General features: G+C 39.3%; 1 protein-coding gene across 2 annotated transcripts in view; it reads left to right on the forward strand.

Moving 5' to 3' along the window:
- The window catches only part of ARID5B (AT-rich interaction domain 5B), a 193,671-nt gene that overhangs the window by 20,047 nt on the left and 147,999 nt on the right, over nucleotides 1–25,625 (forward strand). For both annotated transcript variants that reach the window (XM_010367591.2, XM_030940204.1), the window contains exon 3: nucleotides 18,055–18,280. In XM_010367591.2, coding sequence (XP_010365893.1) covers nucleotides 18,055–18,280 — 226 coding nt within the window. The remainder of the gene's footprint in view (nucleotides 1–18,054; nucleotides 18,281–25,625) is intronic.

Here is a 25,625-nt window from a genome sequence, read left to right on the forward strand (position 1 = left end):
TTACTCTGTTTTGCTTTTTTCCTTTTTTCCCTTTTATTATTTGTTTATCTATTTATTTATTTTTGAGACAGAATCTCACTCTGTCACCTAGGCTGGAGTGCAGTAGTGTGATCATGGCTCACTGCAGCCTCGGCCTCCCTGGCTCAAGCGATCCTCCCACCTCAGCCTCCCAAATAGCTGGGACCACAGGTGTGCACCACTGTGCCCAGCTAATTTTTTGATACAGTCTCCTTGGGTGGTTCCTCCCAAACATCTCCCCACTCTTCAGGGCATATAACTATAGATGACATACAAAGTAGACTGCAGATTGCCATAATCTTTTGAAGATTTGTTAGTCCTACAGCACGTCAACAAGCCGCATTGGGTCTTTTTTACATCTAATGTCTTGATCACTGCATTTGGAGAGTTTTGCTGGAAAGGGCGTTGTGTCTGGTTAGATGAGAAATCGGCAGAGAGAAATGAGGAAGGAGGATCCTGTAGCTGATCAAAACAGACTCCTTAATGCATAAGAAAATAGGTATGTTTGGGTTGGGCGCAGTGGCTCACACCTGTAATCCCAGCACTTTGGGAGGCCAAGGTGGTGGATCACCTGAGGTCAGGAGTTCAAGACCAGCATGGCCAACACGATGAAACCCCGTCTCTACTAAAAATACAAAAATTAGCTGGGCATGGTGGCACATGCTTATAGTCCCAGCTACTCAGGAGGCTGAGACAGGAGAATCGCTTGAACCCAGGAGGCGGAGGTTGCAGTAAGCCGAGATCGCGCCACTGCACTCCAGCCTGGGTGATAGAGTGAGACTCTGTCTCAATAAAAAGAAAAGAGAAAATAGGCATGTGTCATGCACAGTGGTTCAGGAGGGGCTTTAAATCACGTTGGCATAACACCCATGGAAAGAAGACCTAAAAATCCACATGAGAGGGATTCTTGTCCCAGGTGTGTTTCTCATGAGTGTATCTACAAGAGGTGAGCATCTCCTGGCCCTCCTTCCACCTTGTGTATATGTCAGGAGAGAGGCTGGTCTGCCATCTTTTAAATTTTGTGCAAGTTAACTGTTTTGTGGGAAGACTCAATGATTTTTCTTTCTGGAAGGGTGCAGTTTGTTCTTCAGCAAAGTGCTCACAACATACATATGTAGGCATTAGAGGTTTGAGAAAAAGATAGTATTAACAGATTCTGGCCAATGCTTTTTTTAATGCATGATGATGTTCAGTGATACTGGTTAATTTTTAATAATGGAAATTGATTTATGGAGTGGCTTCCATGTTAAACCTAGTGGGAACTTAAAGAGAAGCGGTCTGGATTCAAAATGAGGAGCATGCATCAGCAGTAAGACATACACATGGGGAATGTTGTGTGTTTTTAGTTTTTTAGCCTTAAATGTACCATGTACCATGTACCATGGTTCTTCCAGTGGCTTCATGCATGCTGTTCCCTCTTCCCACAATGTCCTGTGTTCTTCCCCATCTTCCCTCACCTCTTAACTTGGCTGCTTCCTTTTCTTTCTCAGGGTCTGAGCAGAGAGACCTTTCCTGACCACTCGATTTCAGTCATCCCTGATTCCACCTCTTGTCCCATCAATGCCTGTTCTCATCCTTTCGCATCAGATTTTGTTTATTATCTGGCTCTTCTGCCCAGTCCACACATACATGACTGTCCGCTCTAGAAGGGTAGGGGTTTTGTCTGTTTTATTCCTGGCTGTAACCCCAGTGACTGGCATAGAGTTGGTGTTCAATAAATATTTGTTGAACCGATAAAATCACTTATGACCATGTTTCATTATATAAACCACATTTAGCTAAGGGCTTACGTTTACTGTCCATCTTCCCCACCTTGGCTGGTGTATGACTTAGAGAGGCTTGTTCCCCAGCTGTTCCTAGTGCCTAGCACAGCTCAGAATAGATGCTTACAACACTGAGGATGAAAGAGTGAGTGAACTCTCTGACAAAGGACTAGAAGGAGTATGAGCTGCACTTCCCAGGCAAGGGGCAGGAGACTCTCCCTGGGCACTGTGTTTCCGAAGGGCAGCACCAGGTCTTCTCCATCCTTATCTCTGTAGCTGATACTCAGCCCTGTGCTTGAGCAGACAGTCAATACAAGGTGATTGGATCAGATTAAATTGAGTTTGGGAAAAGCTAAAACAAAATCTCTCCTGACAACAACACTGGATAAAGCTCAGCTTGTGAATGCCCTCTTAAAGGTGGCAGAGATGGCTCCTCCTGGATTCCCTCCTGTGCTTGTTTTGTCAGAATGCCTAGTTGTATGCATCTATTCATTCATTTATTCATTGTTTCTTAAAGCTCCACCTGCAAGGATGCAGAGCACAGGGCATGGAAAGCTACATAAGTTTTCAGCCCCACCTTTAGAAAGCGTGTCTTGAGGAAAAGTTAGGCTGTATTCTCTGGCTTATACAACCTCCCGGAGGAGGCAAAAGAGTTGGACTCAGGCGGTCGTGGTTGCTTGAGTCTGTCCTCTGTGTTGGCCTCCACACCACAGTCATTGAACAGGAGTAAAAAGGCACCAACTGTGGTTGCAAATTGGCTTTTGCATTAATCCTGGCTTATTCAAAAACACTCGATATTTTTCCAAACTGAATTTAGGGCTTTTGATTGAAGCCTGAATCATTTACCGCAGCAGAGCATATCACTAGTCTAGGAAAAACTAGAACTTAAAAATACAAAGTCCCTTTAAGTAATCCAATATAGGATAATTACATTATTAAATAAAGCTGTGGGTCTCAAATGATCCCACTGCCATTGTACATGTGAGGATAATGATGTGAACTGTGCTAAGTGAACAGAGCAAAAAAAATTTAATGAGAAGGGAGTGTGTCTAAATCATATGTTTATGTTTAAACAGAGGCTACAGAAAACAGGAAGATTTACTCGGTTTGTACATTAAAGTGTCCTAAATAGGCATAAGGCTGTCAGTGATTCTCGGAAGACTGCTCTTCTAATTAATGGCAATGGTATATCAAGACTTTGTGCCAGATGACCAGTAACCTTTAATAATTCAGATTTTCATACACCAACAGGGGCCAAGGGTTTTCTTCTTCCTTTGAGGGTCTTTATGGGATAGACTGCTGGACGATGTACCTGGGCAGAAGGTCATGTGCCTGCAAAAGTGGGTGAAAAAGGCTGGGCGTGGTGGCTCATGCCTGTATCCCGGCACTATAGGAAGCTGAGGCGGGTGGATCACTTAAGGTGAGGAGTTTGAGACCAGCCTGACCAATATCGCAAACCCCTGTTTCTACTGAAAATACAAAAAATAGCTGGGCATGGTGGCATATACCTGTAGTCCCAGCTACTCGGGAGGCTGAGGCAGGAGAATCGCTTGAACCCAGGAGGCGGAGGTTGTAGAGAGCAGAGATCGCACTACTGCACTCTAGCCTGGGCGACAGAGTGAGACGCTGTCTCCAAAAAAAGAAAAGAAAAGAAAAGAAGGGTCAAAAAATCAGGAGATGTTAAAGTAATCGTCGAGTCATTCCAGATTGGGTAGTAGTTGGGATTGGTCTTTATTGTTACTGTTTTTGCTTTTATTGAGTGTTCTTACATGTGGCTTACCTGAGCATAACACTGGAATTAGGCTCATTTATCTTCTTTGTTAATGTTTTAGTGGCCAGAGCTAACTATTTGGGTGCCAAGGCTAGCTTTTATTATGGCAACCTGAAAGGAGTTAAAAAAAAAAAAAATAGACTATGGAGTTTACACCCTATTAATTTGGCCAGAGAAAAAGTAGGCAGGCTTAACCACTGATATAAGTAAGGCCTCTTCTTTGCATATCAAATGCTTGCCTCTTTAGAGAGAGAGTATGTAGGACACTGGGATGCAATTTTCTGCTCTCTGTGTAAGTTGTCTTTAATTTTAGGGAGGAGAAAGGTACATGCATGGTAAGCCCAAGAGGAAAGAAATGGAACAGGGAATTATGAGAGGATGTTTCCAGGGCTTTCTTTGGAGATGGTCAGGGGAGCAGGCTACAGCCAACCAGGTTTTAGATTAGTGTGTATTAAAAATGTATTTAGGAACATAAAATATTTAGGATTTTTGAATTACTTGTTTGATACGCAAATGCCGCTGGCTATAACCATGAAGCACGGTCGCGTTACATTTGACAAAGCATGCCTCAGAGCAATCTTCTGTTCGTTTACTCCCTCCTCTTTTGCCAGGATGGATTTCCAAAATTTATCGAGCCACAGGCTTCAAAGATCTGGTGAGCAGGATGGAAGAGGTTGGAAGAGGAGGGGCTAGCTTGGGAAATTAGGTGGGGAAGGATGCATTTGTCCCAGGGAGGGAGTAGGTTGGGATGTGACTACTGTCAAGGTTTAAATGACCAGTTTTCCAGAAAGAAGATGATGCTACCATGCTGGTTTCTGGTTCCACTTCAGTTTTTTCATCTCTAAAATGGGTTAAGACCACCTACCTCAGAAAGTCCTTATAGGGATTAGATAGGATAATGTCTATTAAATTCATAGACTAGTGTCTGCATCAAGTAAAGCATCTCTGAGTTTTCTGCAGCTGTGTCCTTGAGAGTTGGGGAGGATGAGAAACCCAGGTATTTAATAATATTATTATTATTATTGTTATATTTTGTTTTTATTTTTATTTTTGAGATGGAGTCTCTGTCATCAGGCTGGAGTGCAGTGGTGCAATCTCAGCTCACTGCAACCTTCTCCTCCCTGGTTCAAGTGATTCTCCTGCCTCAGCCTCCCAAGTAACTGGGACTACAGTCATGTACCACCACACTCAACTAGTTTTTGTTTTTTTTGTATTTTGTATTTTTAATAGAGATGGGGTTTCACCATGTTGGCCAGGATGGTCTTGATATCCTGAGCTCATGATCTGCCCGTCTCAGCCTCCCAAAGTGCTGGGATTACAGGTATGAGCCACCACACCTGGCCTTAATCTTATTATTAGGTTGGTACAAAAGTAATTGCAGTTTTTGCCATTGAAAGTAATGGCAAAACCACAATTACTTTTACACTAACCTAATAATTGTCTTCTGGCCCAACCTTCCCTTGGAGATACCCAGCAAGAGTTACAGGACCATTATTGTTCCTAAACAAAGAATTAAGAAGAGTTAGGAACATGCACAGTTACCCACAAGGGACATTTGAATCCCACTTGCCCTCCCTTCATTTTCTGCTCAAGAGATAATATATAATAGTAATAGCCATTATTTCATGGATGCCTACTTTGTGTTGAGTACTGTACTGTAACAACTGCAGCATCCTAACTACCCTCCGTGGTTGGTTATTTTATCCTACTTTCCCCATTTTTTCATATGAGACTTGGCAAGTCCAAGAATAACATAGACTTGCCAGGGTCTCATCTAAAAAATGAGGAAAATAGGCTAAAATAACACAGTAGAGCTGCACTTGAATCTTGGTCCATCAGACTCAAAGCCAGGACTTTCTCAGCTCTCCCTTGGTTTCTTCCAACATGGAACGTTCAGAGATGATGTACCATTAAAACAAGCGCTTGGTGCTTTGGGCCCAACACAGGCCTTGACTCTTTGGGAAGTACAAGAGAAGTGGAAATTAGGCAAGGGAACCTGCCTCTAAAAAATATTTGCAATTGAGGTGTTTACTTTAGAAGACGGAATTATGCAATTCAGCATCAAATACTAGTGCCTAATAAAGATTTAACATTATGTCACAGGTAATAAGAACAGTAAGTCCCAGTTCAGGGACCAACTTAGATGAGATAGCTTTTTATTTTGCCTAATAAGGACATTCAAAAATAACTACCAGCATCTTTTGATATCATCATTTCAGAGAAAATAAAGGATATTATAATACCACATGAAAGAAACGAGGCAGGATAAAAGTCTCCAGCGGAGAGTGTGTAGAGTCCCCCCCATATCAGGGCCACTCCTTTCTTTTCTCTGCTTTCCGCTCTGGAAAGCAGAGAAAAGATGGAGCCTATGTGGGCTCCATTAACAGAGGCCCTGGGCGCTATGGTTTCCAGTGGGGTTTATTCATAGAGGTGCCGGGGGCAGGAGGAAGGGAGAAGTGTGGAGGCAGATATTTATTCCCTGTTGCTTCCCACCAGGCTGGTCCCTTCAGGCTGGTGGCTTCCCTTTAAGGAACAGTCACTGTGTTTGGTAAAAGGGTCCTCTCTATCCTGGTAGTCACTCCCACCCCTCTGCGGTCCTTTAGCCCAGGAGTAGTGATAGCTGAGCTGCTGTAGCCCAGGTTCCTGTACTGTGTATCTCTTATGCTTCCGTTACATCCCACCAACACTTTTGTCACTTGTTCCAGTGTAAAACCTCCCCTTGAATTATTATTACTATCATTATTATTATTGAGACAGGGCCTCAACTCTGTCACCTATGCTGGAGTGCAGTAGCACAATCATGGCTCACCACAGCCTCAACCTTCTAGGCTCAGGTGATCCTCCCATCTCAGCCTCCTGAGTAGCTGAGACTACAGGCACCTGCCACCATGCCTGGCTAATTTTTGTATTTTTTGTAGAGATTGGGTTTTGCCATGTTGTACAGGCTGGTCTCGAACTCCTGGGCTCAAGCAGTCCACCCACCTTGGCCTCCCAAAGTGCTGGGATTACAAGCATGAGCCACCGTGCCCATCCCCCAACTTGAATTATTATTACTCAAGTATTCCATTGGTTTCCTGTTGGGATTCTGACTGCTACAAGGACAGTCCTTGAAATCTAGCAAATTTAGCTTCATGAAGTTTGACTGCATTGTCCCCATTTTTCTCATTTCACCGCTGACCAGTGAAAGCTTCATCTTGTTTGATCCATATTACCATCCTGTCTTTTCTGACTTTCTTGGATTCCAAGTGGCGACTGCTTATCCGTAGCGTGAAACCTTTTTACTCCCTCTGTAGATATCCCATTAGTAGAATACACTAATGCGTAATGGGGAGAACAGTTGGGCAAACTGGTGGGTACCTCAAATTGCAGTGTGTCTGAGGGAGGCTTGAAAGCAAGGGGGTGGCCAGACCACCCAGGCTTCGAGGTGGCACATTCTTCCCCTTATCCATCTGTATTGGTGCACACCAGAGGCACATGCACCTGCCAGGAATGGTTCCATCAGTTCACAAGCTGAAGTGGTTGTAGTTAGTCTTTCTAAAAGTTGACTCTTAAAAGATTTCAGTTTCTTTTATTATTATTATTATTATACTTTAAGTTCTAGGGTACATGTGCATAACGTGCAGGTTTGTTACATATGTATACTTGTGCCATGTTGGTGTGCTGCACCCATCAACTCGTCGTATGGCAATTCCTCAAGGATCTAGAACTAGATGTACCATATGACCCAGCCATCCCATTACTGGGTATATACCCAAAGGATTATAAATCATGCTGCTATAAAGACACATGCACACGTATGTTTATTGCAGCACTATTCACAATAGCAAAGACTTGGAATCAACCCAAATGTCCATCTGTGACAGACTGGATTAAGATTTTCAGTTTTAATTTCTACCTTGATGAAAGTTTGCCACCCTCATGCAACTAGTTGTACTAGTATTTTGGTTTCACAGTTTATTTAGCTAATACCTCATATTGTTGTTTTTGTGTTCCGAACATGTATCATGTTTCAAATGCTACAAAGTACATTTTGAAAGTCTGGAATGTTCAGGGAAGATTGAGGTGAGTATGCCACGCTTTCCTTTTCTCGTTCTATCCCCTCCCTGCCAACCCCTCTGACATTATACTTGCGCATTTATTGTCCTTGGGATGCTAGGTGATTATAACTCTCTTTAGCAATGATCTGTTACTGGGTACAACCTGGTATGATGAGAAAAGTTCATGTTCTTTCTCTCGAGGGATGGTATATTAGTAAGGATATAGGTTCAGCTATGTGTAACAGAGACTCATATATTATAGTTGCTTACATACATTGGGAGTTCAAAATCTCTTATCATGGTAGAGACGTAGATGGCTCAGGGCTAGTGTGGTGGCTTTGCTCTGTGAGGTTGTCTAGGGACTGGGCTCCTTCTTTTTCTCCTGAGCAATTTGCCCTCATTCATATGGTCCAAAACTGCACTTATTCCCTTTGAGGGAACTACATATGGGAAGGACATCACTAATACTCACATCCCGTGGTCATAATTTGGTCACATGACTGCACCTGGCTATAAAAGGAAGCAGAGAAATGATGCCTTTATTCTCCACCCAGCAATTTAGCAGTTTATTATTAGAGAGGGAGAATAGATATTACGGAGAGGTTAGCCACAGTTGGGAAGTGTTAAGGTCTTCTTGTGCCAGACAAGATATTTTCTTACAAGTAAGTCAAAGGGAAGGCTGTGCAGTTCCACTGAGCTTGAGTTGACTCTGAGGCATCTAAACTGATGACAAGGGAATAGACTGCGGATGAATTTTTGGAACCAAACAGTACAATGTAGTCACGGGCTTTACAGATGAGCATGGGAATCCCCATAGAGAATGATTTCTTTAAGGAGTGATATGCAGAGAAAGAAGACCACATCCCAGATTGCATCTAAGTATATGTTTCATACATTTTCCCAGTTGGGAGACTGAACGAGGAAGAAGAGAAATTGAATAAAGCAAAGAAATGTAGAGGTGGTAGATGTTGGGTAGGTGTTCTCCAAGGGTCTCTTGCATATGTACACATCTTGTGAGCAAAGCCACTGACTGTCTGTGTTCCGGACTGTCTTTTCAAAGATCTTTATATAGTGAATGAACAGCAATGGAAGACAAAGATAGTGTTTTTCTTCAGAACAAGAGCAGGCATGCCTACTGTCCAGTATTAAAGATACAGGTTCTCTACGCTCAGGACTCCTCTCCTGTAGTGCACCCCAGTGTGTGAAAAGGTATCATCTCTCTTCGCATCTCCTTTTGGGAAGTGAGTACTAAAGAACCACCACAAATGTTGGTACATTGACTATTGCTATTACTGTTAGCAATTAACCATTTTTTTGTCTCTGGCCAGGAGTCTTATGGCATCTGCTAGCATCCATGAAACTGGCAGGCGAACTTGGAAGTCTGCAAATAGGGTATAAATCTCAGACCCTTCACAGTTCTTAATAGGAAGGAGAGTTTCAAGTCAAAATTAGGGTTGTTCATTACCAAATGCTACAAAGAAGTTAAAGAAATTGAAGAATAAGAAAAGGCCTTGGGTTAGTGACACAGTAACATGGCTCTCAAAGTTTTGGACTCAGGACCCTTAACACTCAACTTATTGAGGGCCCCAAAGAGCTTTTGTTTATGTGGGTTATACCTATTGATATTTACTACAGTAGGAATTACAACTGAGAAATAATTTTAAAACATCTATTAATTCATTTAAAAATTATGACATCTACATGCACAAAAATACATCAAGCTGAACCTCATAACTTATATACAATTAAGTGAAAATGGATCATACTTCTAAAAGTAAAATGTAAACCTATAAAACTTTTAGAAGAGAACATAGAAGAAATTCATTATGACCTGGGATAGGCAAAGAGTTCATAGATATAATGGCAAGCCACAATCCATAAAAGAAAAAAAATCTAACTGGACTTAATCAAAATCTAAAACCTTTGCGTTGTGAAAGACACTGTTAGGAGAATTTTAAAACAAGCTACAAAGTAGGAGAAAGGGGTTTCAAACTACATATTTGACAAAAAGTTAAAAGAACTCTCAAAACTCAAGAGTAAGAAGACAACCCAACTTTTTAAATGGGCAAAAGACTTAAACACACATTTCACCAAAAGGGACATGCAGTTGGCAAATTAGCACCTGAAGATGTTTGACATCGTTAGTCATTAGAGAGATGACCATTTAAAACATGATGAGAAACTACCACATACATATTAGGATAATAATTATTAATAATTAATTAACAGTGATAGTGTCAAGTACTGGCAAGGATGGAGGGCAACTGGAACTCTCATACATTGCTGTTGGGAATGTGAAATGGTACAGCCTCTCTGGAAAACAATTGGGAAGTCGGTAGAGAAATTACATATATACTTACCATATGACTCAGCAATCCATCTCCTAGGTGTTTACTCTGGAGAATTGAAAATATGGGTTCACACAAAAACCTGTGCGGGCATACCTTAGAGATAATGCAGGTTTGGTTTCAGACCACTGCAAGAAAATGAATATCGCAATAAAGCTAGTCACATGACATTTTTGGTTTCCTAGTGCATATAAAAGTTACATTTATCATTTATACCATACTGTAGTCTGTTAAGTGTGCATTAGCAATATGTCTAAAAAAAAAAGTACATACCATAATTTAAAAATACCTTATTGCCAATAAATGCTAAAGTCTGAGTCTTCAGCAAGTTGTAACTTTTTTTGCTTGTGGAAGATCTGGGCTTGATGTTGATGGCAGCTGACTGATCAGGGTGGTGGTTGCTGGTGCAATAATGGTTCACTGCAACCTCGACCTCCCAGGCTCAAGTGATCCTTCTACCTCAGCCCCTGAGTAGCTGGAACTATAGGCGTGTGCCACCACACCTGGCTGATTTTTGTTGTTGTTGAGACATGGTTTCACCATGTTGCCCAGGCTGCTCTCAAACTCTCAATTTCTTAAAATGCCATGCATTGGTTGACACTTCCTTTCCCGAAAGATTACTCTGTAGTATGCAGTGCTGCTTGATTGCATTTTACCCACAGGTAGAATTTCTTTCAAAATTGGAGTCAACCCTCTCAAGCCCTGCCACTGCTTTATCAACTAACTTGATGTAATATTCTGAATGTTTTGTGATCATTTCAGCAATGTTTGCAAATCCCAGCACTTCGGGAGGATGAGGAAAGAGGATCGCTTGAGGCCAGGAGTTTGAGAGCAACCTAAGCAACATAGTGAAACTCCTCTCTAAAAAAATATTTTAAAATTTAGCCAGACCTGTAGTCCCAGCTATTCGGGAGGCTGAAGTGAGAAGATAGCTTGAGGCCAGGAGTTCCGGCCGTATGGTGCCAATGCACTCCAACCTGGCCAACAGAGCCAGGCTGCAACTCAAAAGAACAAAAACAAAACAAAACAAAACAAAAAACAGTGTTGACAGCGTCTTCACCCAGAGTAGATTTCATCTCCAGAAACTCCTTTCTTTACTCATTTATAAGAAGTAACTCCTCTTCATCTGTTCAAGTTTGGTCATGAGGCTGCAGCAATTCATTCACATCTTTGGGCTCCCCTTCTAATTCTAGTTATCTTGCTGTTTCCACCACATCTGCAGTTACTTCTTCCACTGAAGTCTTGAATTCCTGAAAGTCGTCACCTATGAGGGTTAGAATCAATTTCTTCCAAACTTCTGTTAATATTGATGTTTTGACCCACTTTCATGAATCTGAATGTGCTTCATCTAAAATAGTGAATCCTTTCTAGAAGATTTTCAGTTTACTTTGCCTAGATCTATCAGAGGAATCACTATGGCAGCTATAGCTTCATAACGTTTATTTCTTATATAATGAGACTTGAAAGTCAAAATTACTCCTTGATCCAGGGACTGCAGAATAGATGTTGTGTTAGCAGGCATAAAAACAACATTCATCTCTTTGTACCTCTCCATCAGAGCCTTGGATGACCAGGTGCATTGTCAATAAGCAGTCATATTTTTAAAGAAGTCTCTTATTCTGAGCAATAGGTCTCAACAGCGGGCTTAAAATATTCAGTAAACCCTGCTGTAAACAGATGTGCTCTCAACCCAGCTTTGTTTTTTCATTTATAGAGCACAGGCAGCATAGATTTAGCATAATCCTGAAAGGCCCTAGGATTTTCAGAATGGTAAATGAGCATTGGCTTCAACTTAAAATCACCAACTGCATTAGCCCCTGACAGAAGAATCAGCCTGTCCTCTGAAGCTTTGAAGCTGGGCATTGACATGTCACTATCTGTGAAAGTCCTACATGGTATTTTTTCCCCAATATAAGGCTGCTTCATCTTCTATTGAAAAATCTGTTGTTTTAATGTAGCTACCTTCAATTATCTTAGCTAGATCTTCTGGAAAACTTGCTGCAATTTCTACATCAGCATTTCCTGCTTTACCTTATACTTGAAAGTTACAGAGGCAGCTTCTTTCCTTAAACCTCCTGAATCAACCTCTGTTAGCTTCCAACTTTTCTTTTGCAGCTTCCTCACCTCTTTTAGCTTTCATAGAATTGAAGAGAGTTAGGACCCTGTTCTGGATTAGGCTTCGGTTTAAGGGAATATTGTGGCTTGTTTGATCTTTCTACCCAGACCACTAAAACTTTCTCCATATCAGCAGTAAGTCTGTTCTGCCTTCTTATCATTTGTGTGTTCATTGGAGTAGTGCTTTGAATTTGCTTTAAGAGCTTTTCCTTTACATTCACAACATGGTTAACTGGTGCAAGAGGCCTAGCTTTCAGCCTCTCTTGGCATTTGACATGCCTTTCTCACTAAGCTTAATTATTTCTAGCTTTTGATTTAAAGGAAGAGGCATGGGACTCCTACTTTCACTTGAACACTTAGAGGCCATTGTTGGGTTATTAATTAGCCCATTATTGTTGAGTCTTATGGAATAGGTAGGCCCAGGGAGAGGGAGATAGACTGGGGAAAAGGCAGGTCAGTGGAGCAGTCGGAACACAAAACAGTTGTCAATGAAGTTTTCCACCTTATATCAGCATGGTTTGTGGCATCTCCAAACGATTACAATAGTAACATTAAAGATCACTGATTGGCCGGGCGAGGTGTCTCATGCCTGTAATCCCAGCACTTTGGGAGGCTGAGGCAGGCGGATCACGAGGTCAGGAGTCCGAGACCAGCCTGACCAACATGGTGAAACCCCGTCTGTATGAAAAATACAAAAATTAGCTGTGCGTGGTGGCACATGCCTGTAATCCCAGCTACTCAGGAGGCTGAGGCAGGAGAATAGCTTGAATCTGGGAGGCGGAGCTTGCGGTGAGCCAAGATCACATCATTGTACTCCAGCCTGGGAAACAGAGAGAGACTTCAATTCAAAAAAAAAGATTACAGATCACCATACTAGATAAAACAGTAATGACAAGTTTTGAAGTATCACAAGAATTACCAAAATGTGACCTGGAGACACAAAGTGAGCACCTCCTGTTGGAAAAATGGGGCCGATTGACTTGCTTGGCAAAACTTGCTTCCCCCAAACCTTCAATTTGTAAAAAATGCAGTATCTGTGAAGTGCAGTAAAGTGAAGCACAATAAAAAGAGGTATGCCCATCCATGGAAATTTATAGCAGCTCTGTTTGTAATCACCAAAACTGAAACAACCCAGATGTCCCTCAGTCAGTGCGTGGATAAACAAACTTTGGGACACAACCATACCATGGATACATAAGAACTCTGCAGAAAGGAATAAGCTATTGATACATGCAGCCACATGGATGGATGGATCTCAAAGGCATTGATCTTTGAGGCTTCTTAAAGCAGCCTCAAAGATTTTGTACTGTATGATTCAATTTATATGACATTTTAGGAAAGAAAAAACTTTAGCAAGAACAAATCAGTAGTTGCCGGGAGCTGGTGGGGAGTGGACAGAGAGGGTGACTACTAATAATTAATGAGGGATCTTTGAGGGCGATGGATTAGTCTATATCCTGACAATAGAGTCGTGGTAGTTACATGAGTCTATCCATGTGTTAAAATTCGCAGAACTGTACAGCAAAAAAGGAAATTTTACTGTAAGTTAATTTAAAAATAAAATTAAATAGCAATATAAACTCATTATGTAAATGTAGCACACTTTTTATGAAAGTTAACCATATTTTCAAAAACAACAAAAAATTAGAACAATGGCATTGTTTCACATTTTTTGTAAATCTCTTTACTGTCTAGCTTTAAATAGAGAGCTGAGTTATCATATCTCCTTCTGCATTCACTCTGTTGTGATATCACATGTCACATCATTTCTGGAAAACCCTACTATATATACACTTGAAAGAGGATGAGAGTGAAAAAAGCCAGTAATGTCTTAGTAATTTTAGGATCATTGTTTTGACCCTGTGGAGCATCTGAAATGGTCTCAGGGATTCCCAAGGGTTTCTGAACCCACTTTGAAAACCAATGATATAACACATTGCTCCAAATTTTATTTTCATAGCATCTTGACTTTTATTTTCCTAGCTATATCCACATGTTCCCTGTGTGTACTTAATGCTTATGTTCAAATTGGCCCTTTTTTAAAGCTTAAATTTATTTCAAGAGGAAACTTGCTATATCTCCTATAAATAGAAAACCAGTACTACCTTCCCATAAATAGTAAATACAAAACAAATAAGCAGTGAGAAACTTAATATACATTTTAAAAGTTTATTTCTGGGCCGGGTGCAGTGGCTCACACCTGTGATCCCAGCGCCTTGGGATGCCGAGGTGGGTGGATCACCAGAGCTCAGGAGTTTGAGACCAACCTGGCAAACATGGTGAAATCCCATCTCTACTAAAAGTACAAAAATTAGCCAGGTGTGATGGCAGGCACCTGTAATCCCAGCTACTCAGGAGGCTGAGACAGGAGAATCGCTTGAACCCGAGAGGCAGAGGTTGCAGTGAGGCAATATTCCACCACTGCACTCTAGCCTGGGCGACAGAGTGAGACTCCGTCTCAAATAAATTAATTAATTAAATTAAATTAAATTAAAAGTTGACCTCTGAACCATCTAAAATCGTCTCTGCTTGCCATGGTTTGGAAAACACCAATGTAGAGAAGAAATAACAATGATCATGATAGCTAATTCTAACATGCTACTTCATTTGTATCAACCCATTGAGTCCTGGCAATTACCGCTGTACAAGGCAGACAGAATTATTATACTGTCTTTCTACAAAAAAAAAAGAAAGAAAAAAAAATACTTTGAAGCACAAAGAGGTTGAAGAAGTTGCTCAGTGTTCCACAGCAAGTAAATTCCGGGGCTGGAATTTGAATCCAAGCAATCTAGCTACAGATTCCAAGATGCTGTCTTGGCACATAGGAAACCTGGATCTTCGTTCAAGTCCTGCCATCAGTTGATTCTTAGACATGTCACTGAACCTCACTGTCCTCATCAGTAAAATGAGAAAGGTGAACTAAATCAATGTTACAAGTTTAAATGTCTGGTGCCCACGGGGGCTAGATAGTTAAGGGGAAATTAGACTGAATGCAAATGCAATAGGGAGTGGTGGGGATTTTACATCTTATCTGAAGAAGGCAGCTTCTATCAGTTTCAACTGTTTTTTATTTTTATTTTTTTGGCCTTTATTTTATTTGATGAGAGAAGATTGAGGTCTGGGTATTTTTGTGTAAAGTTTCCCAAGTTTTAGAACACTTGGAAGGGCCCGCCATGCACATGGGCTGACTGCTTTGTGACTTCTTGACGGGATGAGCTCCTCTTGACTTAGAGGATTTATGATTAAATGAGCTGTTTTTGTACAGCGGTAGAAACTAAATCCAAATTACAGAAATAGGCAGTTTAAAACAATGATGAAAGGGGATAAGGACTTAGAACGTGGCTCAACACAGCCTACATAAATATTGATTAAGAGCTGGGTTAATTGAAAAGCCAAGGTACATTAATAGAATAACAAAGTGTATTTCTTTGTGTTCCTTTTGTGTTGTGTTAGAGTAAATCAGCAATATTTATCCAGTGCTAATTCTCAGTTTGCAGAGAGCTAATGTAATCATGAGATGAGCTTATTGCAATTCTTTTCTTAGACATAGAGACTTGCCCAAGAATGGTGAGTATTAGGAACTTTAGTCAGCACTTGCTCAGAATAGTAAATGTGAACATGTGATTTATGCCATTGTGTGTGCAAAGTAATGTTTCCTGAGACATTTTCTATATATATGTTGGCTGGTTTTTGTTTTCTTGTGGTGGGAGGGGGGTGTTGGCTTGTTGTTTCCCCCTCCTCTCCTTATCAGATTTCCTTCTATGGCGTTTGACAATGTTGCAGGGCCAGTTTCTCTGTGAATCCACAGTAAAACATACTGGTGGTTTCACAATTAAGCCAAACTTGGGTTTATGGCTTATACATGTTTATGTGAATTCCTGCATTTGTTTTTATGTGTGTGTGTATATTCATGAAAGATCTGTTTGAGAGAGGAAGAAAAAGGGAGGATAAAACCTATAGACAATCATAAAAGATGGGTTTATTCATTAATGACATCATAAGGATAGTATTTTCTCTTGGTTAATAAATTATTTGTTTGGAGGGTGTTGTAAGCCATCCAAAGATAGTCATGCCATTTCTTGGAAAAGATCTGAAGCAACTAGTAATTGAAATGATAATCATTTGATCAGAGAGCTATTTGAAAATAACACTCATCTACAAACTTGTCTCTTCTGGGAAACCGTATGTAGTCAAAATGTTGCCAAATTCTCTCTTTACTAATGTTGAGACTGATACACCTAATTATTTTCCAGTACATTCTAAACTTGATTTCTGGTGTGCCCTATCCAGAAGCTGTTCCCATATGCTTTGAAACAATATCTAGCCTGACTTTATTCTGACATTTAATAATCACCATGAAAATAGCTATAAAATGCATGACAACTACAGATCTTTTATTTCAAGAGGATGGTATGGTGAATCTGAGGGAAATCATCCGTTGAAATGGTACTTTGTAATGGGCCCCATTGTTTATAAAGTACTCAAATTTTTTCTTGAGCAGAGGATAAAAACACAGTTTCCCACTTTGTCTCCCATTTAGTGGTAGTTCATATTTAATCATGATAAGGGAAAGGATTCCATTACTGAAGTTTTACTTTTCATTTTTGATAGAGTATTTGTTACTCTGCTGCTGCCTAACAGACTTTCTTCTCAGAAGCAGCTTGGAACTCAGTGAGGAAAACTGAAATTTTAGATTCTACCTTAAAACATAAAAAAAAAAAAAAAAAAAAAAAAAAAAAAAACCTCAACCCAGGGCTTCTTATTATGTGAAGCTTATCCTAATAACCTTTTTTTGTTCAAATTGGAGAAGTGTGTGTGTGTGTGTGTGTCGGTGGGGCAAGAAGAGGAAGAAAAAGTCATGTTTGGGGAGGAGGAAAAAGTCCTGTTTAACAGCAAAATTAGCCAAAATAAGTTGTGAATTCCTTTTGTTTAATAGGTTTGAAACATCTTCCTGTTGTTGTTTGTCAAAAATATTTCTAAGATTTTGTAAGCTTAGGGGTTTTCACAGCTAAGCTTTCTTCAGAAATGTGAAGTAAAAAAAAATGCAAGAAGTCAGTTCAAGTTGAAATGTCAATGCTTAAATAACTTAAAACCCAGTGAGATGATCTTCTTGAGCATTTTTCAAAGAATCTTCGGGTGAAGGGGCCTCCCTTTGTTCCATGTATGGATGTCTATTAAATATCTTGCTGGATTAATTCTGAGTCAGAAAAGTTGGTTGTTTCCTAGAAGCAATTAAAGATGCTTAACATTCAAATTTATGATCCAGAGGAGAAACTTACATTTCAACTACTTTTCTTAGATTCAAAGACTTTTTCCTCACTCACCCTCTCACCCTCTACCCCATATGTATTAAAAGAAAAAATCAGTTCATTTCTCAGCTTACAAAGTTTTTCAGAAACATGAGAATGTGTAAGTTTCTTTCAGTGGGAAGCACATAACATTTATGAAGTATTTCTTTTGGGATTACATCACAGTTTTATTTAATTTTTAGGACAAAAGTTAAATTCAATATTTGTGTATAAGCCAAGGGAAAATGTACCATAAACATAGGAATTTGGGGGTGAGTCAGAGTTCCAAGAATCCTAGATTTACTTAGACCATTTATGTAGAGACAGGCTCACCATTAGTCATCTAGCTTTCACTTTTTACATTTGCAATTAATTACACCTAAAAACTAGCTTTCACCCAAGTGGTCAGCTAGTTAGAGTGTGAACTTGGGCAACCAACATTAAAAATGGCTTTTAGAATTACAGTCCTATTTTTGGATACTTTCTAATTGTGTAACAAATACAAAAATTATTCCTTAACTAAACAACTAGCAGTGAAAAACCATTGAAGTGAAGTGAGTTACTAAAGATTCTTTGTCACCAAAATGCACACAGTCTCCTTGCATTAGGTTAAACCACTCATATGGCATTTCAGGTGGGCCTTGTGGAGAGTGGATCATTTCCCTCAAACCTATAAATAGCCGTTTTTTGTTCTTCCCCAACTACCTCTTGTAGGATGAAGTCATTGCTGTTTCCGAAAAGGTGATTGTGAAGCTTGAAGACCTGGTCAAGTGGGTACATTCTGATTTCTCCAAGTGGAGATGTGGCCTCCACGCTGGACCCGTGAAAACTGAGGCCTTGGGAAGGAATGGACAGAAGGAAGCTCTGCTGAAGTACAGGCAGTCAACCCTGAACAGTGGACTCAACTTCAAAGATGTTCTCAAGGAGAAAGCAGACCTGGGTAAATATGACTTGTACTTTTAAATCTAATGTGTGGGCGTATATAGTAACTTTTCGGTTGTAGATTTTTCTGGAAACGCTATCATTTATATATAAATATATTTAAAATTTCTTTAACCTCAAAGGAGCCTGAGAATATGGATGGAGAGATGACTGGATGGGTAAGGGATGAGTGTTACCTGTTGGATCACAGGACCATTTATGTGTAGATCCTTGCTCTGGGGTGATACAGTGGTTCTGAACAACTTTCAGTGTGATGGCAAGGCAGACGATTTGATTATAGCACCTGAAATTTAATTAATAAAGAGTTTATATACTTGCTATAAGTATGTAGTATGACATCTATTAACACCATGTCCCAATTTCATGTTTTACATTGAGTGGAAAACAAACTGAGGAAAAGAGATGACTTCCTCAATGTGGAGCAAGAGAACAATGTCAAGCCAGGGGATCCACTGGTTGGCAACCAATGGCATAGGTTTGCTTGATTCTTTAGCATTCAGTGTGGTACCATCTATCTATATATATATATATATATATATATATTTTTGCTTTTATATATATATATATATATATATATATATTTTTTTTTTTTTTTTTTTTTTTTTTTTTTTGCTTCCTTCCCTCTTCCACTGTAAGTTCAAAGGAGAACTTGGACTTTGGAGTAGTTACGCTGGTTGGTGTTTGCATACTAACTCTGCTGCATACTTAGCTGTGTGGCCTAAGGCAAATAATTTAACTTATAAGCCTCAGTTTCCCCATCTAAAAAATAGGGGAACTTTACAGGGTTATTGTGAGATGTGAGATAGAAAGGGTAGAGCACATTGACTGGCATAAACTAGGGGCTCCATAATTAATTATATTGCTTTTTCTTAACACTTTCTTCTCCAGTGACATTTTGTGTCCTTTCGTTGCTTTTTTTTTCCTTCTGTTTGTATTCGCATGTCATTCACTGATTTACTCTCCTAGCATTGCTCAAGACGAAAATTGTTGACCTCTGATTTAGACTAGTTATTTCCTCTTTAGGCAAAGAGGAACTGCGCTTTAACATATTAAGGCATCTTTTTCTTTCATTTGCGCACAATGCTGATTTTTGCAGTCCTATTTTATGGCTTAATGTGACAGCTTCCTGTTTTTTTTTTTTTTTTTTAAACCCAGAACTTAACTATTACAACAAACCTAGGCAATTTATTTTAATTGGCATAAAGAGACTGAATAACACCAGTAACTGACTGTGGCTTTCATGTGACTCTGGTTTGTGATGAGCTGTGCTGTGTTTTGGGAATAGCATTAATATTTTCTTGCAATTTGAGTTTAACTATCAACAGTTTCCTGGCATCTTTTGGTTGATGTCAGACGGGAACATTTTGGATATGGCAGCCTGACTGTCACGTGCACATTTAGAGAAAATTATTAAGCTAGTGGTTTTCCTTCTAAAGCCAAAGAGTTTTTAAATAGTCTTCCTATATATACTGTTACACCCCCCAGTTTTGTGAACACACAATGACTAGTCTTATGACTTGCAATAATGCTGAATAATACATCTGTTGTGTTACTTTCCTAATGTATGATCCAAGTTGTATTGCCATTGTCTTATGTTTTCCTCAACATTAAAACCTTTCTTTTGTTTGTTTAATTTTGTGTGTGTGTTATGGAATATACTGTTACTAATAAAAAATTAAACAGGAAACCCACAGGGGACAAAAGGATGTGTAGATGGTTGAGCTTGATGTCACACATATAAACAAGAGTATTTATAGCAAGGTTTATGTTTAAAATTGTGTTTAAAATGGATAATTTATTAATGAACAGGAAAATAAGTCTAACTTCTTAATTCCACCCAGAGAATTAAGAGGTTGATCCTCCTGGATTCTAAAAAATAGAAGGGCCATATTCTACCTTTTTGCAGTTGATTCCAGAAGAAATTGGTTTATAGTGAATATTCACAGTACTTGCAGGTGGTTTGGCCTGGAAAATCTAGATGAGTGGTTTTTAAATCTAGTTGCTCGTTAGACTCATGAAAGAAATTTAAAAAACAATACTGATTACTGAGTCCAGCTTCTCTAGATTCTTCATTCAGTAGGACTAAGGAAAGGCCAAGGAATGTGTATTGATAAAAAGGTTCCAGGACGGGTGCGGTGTCTCACGCCTGTAATCCCAGCACTTTGGGAGGCTGAGGCGGGTGGATCATCTGAGGTCAGGAGTTCGAGACCAGCCTGGCCAACATGGTGAAACCCCTTCTCTACTAAAAATACAAAAATTGGTCGCGCATGGTGGCGGGGGCCTGTAATCTCAGCTACTTGGGAAGCTGAGGCAGGAGAATTGCTGGAACCTGGGAGGCAGAGGTTGCGTTGAGACGAAATCATTGCACCATTGCACTGCAGTCCAGGCGACAACAGCAAGACTCTGTCTAAAAAAGGGGGGTTCTTAGGTTGACTCTGATTTTGTTTTTGTTTGTTTGTTTTGGTCTCATTTTGGAGACAGCTTTATGATCAGTGCTGAAGAAGGGAAAATAATCAACAGGAGAGTTGATTGGGAGGCTCTCCCCTGGGGAACAAGAAACACCATGTACTTAAAAATTTTTTTAATGTAAAATACCCCTTTAAGGATAGAATTTAGGGCCTTGAAATTCTACTCAGTTGCTATGAACTGTGGGGAATTTCAGACAAATAGCTTTTGTAATTGGAATGCACACTGTGTTGTAATAATGTGGAAAGAGAAACAAAAACTTTCCTTAATGTAATGAGTTTCCATTATCTGCCTGATCTAAGGTTTGTAAGTCTACATTGTCGGGATTTATATTGAAGAGATAGGGGGTGTCATTTTCTTTACACATTCCTTTCCCCACAACTTTCTCTTCAGCCTCTTCCTTTCTCTGTCTATAACATCAAAATATTTGTTGTCTGTACTTTTCTTTCTCCACAGTGGTTTTCTTATCTCCTTTTCTGTTGGTCACACTGAAACCACCTCCAATACCACATTGTTAATGGAAATTCACACACTTATTAGGTTTTTCCTTCTGTAGAACCCTTCCAACTCCTCATTGTTCTTACCAAAGAAAGAAGATGAACTGTGAGATTATTTGAGACCCCCCCTTTTTTCTGGTGGAAGTAAGCAAAGAACGGAAAGATCTCACCTTTCTATGGATACAGTAAAACTCCAACATGTTATTGTTTTTTAACTGTGTTACTTCATAGTGTTAAAACATCAATAATAACAAAATAATTAGATTGGTTCTTAGAGAAGGGATTTTAAAATATAAAAGCTCATTAAAGAACTTTTCTTGCTCAGTGTTTAGGTAGAATAAGTTCCCTTTAATCCCAGTTTGTGTCACTTCCTGTCTCTCTCTGAATAGTAAAAAAAAAACAAGAATGTTCTCACAAATGTGTGTCTGCCAACAAATTAATACTCCACAAAGAGAAACTCTGCCCCACATGGCAGCTTCCAATAAATGCTCTGATTCAAATCACAACTCTTTCATTTTTTTTTATCCCCTTCCCCCTTGAGGGAGCACATTTAGACAATATTTGAGGATGTCATCTTTCTGCTTTTTAAAACTCTCTAGAGTTTTCATTTTAAGACTCTTAATGGTTGATGACTAAAACTACAGATCTGGATAGTGGAAAAACTAATAATCTTAAAAACACTTCTGAGATGTGGTAAAGTGCATTCATTCTCTTCCCTCCTCTTTGTCCTTTTCAAAGAAAGAAAGTTCAATATGAAACCAATGCAAATTATGACTTTACTCAGTGAGATATTTTACCTTCTTTCAGACTGTTTCATACTGAAGTTTATAAAAAAAAAAGAAAAATAACTATGTTAAAATAGGAGGGTTAAGGAATGTATTATTCATAAGCATAATGAACACAAGAATCTGTTTTTCCAGAAGAATTGGGTTGATTAAATCATTCACCACACAAGCCTCTAGTTATTTATTTTTGTCTTTAGAATTACAGTACTTAGCTTTTATAATAAAAGTGGACTTAATACCCATATTTGGTATGGCAGTTGAAAGTAGTCAAATGAAGAATTATTTCGTTTTACAAAATTTTTAGCAAGTAAGGAATATAAACACTATCAGTTAAACATAGCAAACTTGCATTTTTTATTCCTTGGGCTATAGTTTGAAAAAAAATCAAATTATTTTATGTAACACTGATTCTTACAGAGTTCCTTTAAGCGAAGTATGAAAGCTGCAGTGTAAGCTTTATTGGCCTATAAATATGTCATTATAGTTGGACTACATTTATATGCTTTGGATTGTTGTTTAAGCCAAGAAAATATGTCTCTACAGGTTGACTTTTTATTGAAGCCCTTTGAGGCATACAACAGAATGTATTTTAAACCAAGGTTATTAAAACAGCATTTTCATTTTTTTGCAGCAGACTCATTGCCAATTATGCTGCCACAAACTGTCTGTGGATGGGCAGTTATGAATGGTTTCATCTCCAAATGTGTCTTTAGAAAAAGAAAGAAAAGATAGAGGAGTCTGAGCTGAAATCGAGAAAAAAGACCCAAAGATTATGTGTGGGGGTCTGGCTGAATTTAATGATGGGGGTTCCCTCAGTTCAATTTCTGTTTCTAAATCTGTCCCTTCAAATTGAGAAAGAGTAGCTTCCCCCTTTCTTCTGTTGCTGGGACTTTCACTGTACTTTTTGGGAGTCAACAGCATGGTGGGGTTAAAAGAGCAGAGGGTGGGCTGTCAGGAGAATCTTGGCTCTACCTGTAGATCTGTCACCACTGGAAGAGTCACTGGAAGTCACTGTATGATTTTTCACCTGAGTGCTCTCATGAATTTATTAGGATTTGAAGACATGCTTCTTACTGGAACAATCCTTCCTTCCTTTCTAGATTTAAATTTTATGTGTATTTTTTGTTTGTTTTTTCAGTGAAGAAAAATAACTTTTATTATATTAATGAGAGCAATGAATTCTTAATTCTCAGCCACAAAAAATGATAACATACAATAAGATTTTCAAAGGTAAAATAAAATATCTGTACTCAGATCATTGCTGCAGAGATAAAGTAAAATATTATTATACAACTCTAAAGTAACTTGAAAAGAATGCAGCTGTTCAACCAAATGGCTCAAAGTAGATTTAAATTTTATGTGTATATTAAAGAGTCTTTGGAAGGTATTTGTTGTTTATATTTTACCTTGGATTGCTGGTTTCACTCTGCCATTTTCCATAACACTGCAACTTGAGAAGTTTCTTAAATGATATATTGTTTATGCATTCAGCTTTCTTTTGTCTAAAATGGGCAATAATGTGTACCTGGCTGTTTCTCATTGGATTTTTGAGAAGACCAACTGAGAACAAATTAGTTAACATCTGTGGAAACATTTGTGATATTGAAGTCTAAAGTGGTATTATTACTACATTATGATTATCGGAAGCAGGTTCTGTATGATAGGGAGCCGTGTGGTACAAGGTTGGCTTATTTGTCCATTTTGAATTTCCCTAATCACATACGCATTCTAGTGATTTAGAATAGGGCTTACTCCCATGATTGTCCCCCTCAATAGAAAATTATTATAAAAGTCCTTCAGGTTTTTGCTTGTTTATATGTACACATATAAATACATATTATATATGACTATTATTTTAATATATATTTATTTCAAATAATAAATCTATGTAATATATATTATATAACAAACATTTTATATATTTATTCATATATTAATATATATTTATATTTTACAAACTTTTATCTCCTGAAAGCTATCAAAATAAGCTGAGCCATAAGTGGCCAGTTGCATGGGACCTCTCAAATACTCTTAGTTAAAAATTAGCTATAGTTTTTGCTTGGAGATTCTGGAGGCTTTGTATTGGTTGTTTCAGATCACTTTTGAGTTTGATATGTCAGGCAGCTTCCTGAGATGTGGACATGGGAAGGATTCTCACTTTTTGTGGAAGAAAACAGTATAAATGTCTGTAAAAAGCATGCTAAATGCTGACATTTTGTCATAGAGACTTTTCACTGCTAATGAATTTATTAGGATTGGAAGACATCCTTCTTACTGGGACAATCCTTCCTTCCTTTCTAGATTTAAATTTTGTATGTATATTAAAGAGTCTTTTGAAGGTATTTGTTGCTTGCATTGCTGGCCTAACTCTAGTATTTTTCTTAACACTGCAACTTGAGAAGTTTCTTAAATAATATATTGTTGAACTATGCTATTCCTGAATATCATGAAGAACCCTTACAGAACAACCTCCTAACTAAAACGAATTTGGGCCGGGCGCAGTGGCTCACGTCGGTAATCCCAACACTTTGGGAGGCCAAGTCGGGTGGATCACAAGGTCAGGAGTTCGAGACTAGCCTGGACAACATAGTGAAACACCATCTTTACTAAAAATATAAAAATTAGCCAGGCATGGTGGCATGAGCCTGTAGTCCCAGCTACTCGGGAGGCTGAGGCAGGAGAACCACTTGAACCTGGGAGGTGGAGGTTGTGGTGAGCAGAGATCACACCACTGCACTCCAGCCTGGGCAACAGAGTGAGACTCTGTCTCAAAAAAAAAAAAAAAAATTGGCCTTTATAGCATCCTTGAGTTCAACATAGAAACTGATTACATACAAGACTTTTCGAAGATTTGTAAAGATACTTTCCAAAGGATTTTCTCTCTGACAATATTGTTGTGTTAACCATGCATTCTTTTTTTTTTTCTTTTTCTTTTTTTTTTTTTTTGAGACAGAGTCTGGCTCTGTCGCCCAGGCTGGAGTGCAGTGGCCGGATCTCGGCTCACTGCAAGCTCCGCCTCCTGGGTTCACGCCATTCTCCTGCCTCAGCCTCCCGAGTAGCTGGGACTACAGGTGCCCGCCACCTCGCCCGGCTAGTTTTTTTGTATTTTTTAGTAGAGACGGGGTTTCACCGTGTTAGCCAGGATGCTCTCGATCTCCTGATCTAGTGATCCGCCGTCTCGGCCTCCCAAAGTGCTGGGATTACAGGCTTGAGCCACCGCACCCGGCCAACCATGCATTCTTTAAAGAATTTCATCATAGCACAATTAACATTGGAGGAGATACTCTTCGAGTGCCCACATGCCTCTCATGACAAACAAAAGGGGTACAAGAATCTGCATCCAAGACATTCAAAGTTTTTGAACAGCTTATTACCAGTGTACCTTCTTTCTTTCCTTTCTTCCTTCCTTTTTGTTTTTGTTTTTTTTTTTTTTTTTTTTTTTGAGACAGTAGGGTCTCTCTCTCTTGCCCAGGCTGGAGTGCAGTGTTGCGATCTTGTCTCACTGCAACGTCCGCTTCCTGGGTTCAAGCAATTCTCCTGCCTCAGCCTCGCAAGTAGCTTCGATTACAGATGCCCACCACCGTGCCCAGCTAAT

The sequence above is a fragment of the Rhinopithecus roxellana genome, chromosome 11 (assembly GCF_007565055.1).
Source record: "Rhinopithecus roxellana isolate Shanxi Qingling chromosome 11, ASM756505v1, whole genome shotgun sequence".
NCBI classification, from domain to species: domain Eukaryota; kingdom Metazoa; phylum Chordata; class Mammalia; order Primates; family Cercopithecidae; genus Rhinopithecus; species Rhinopithecus roxellana.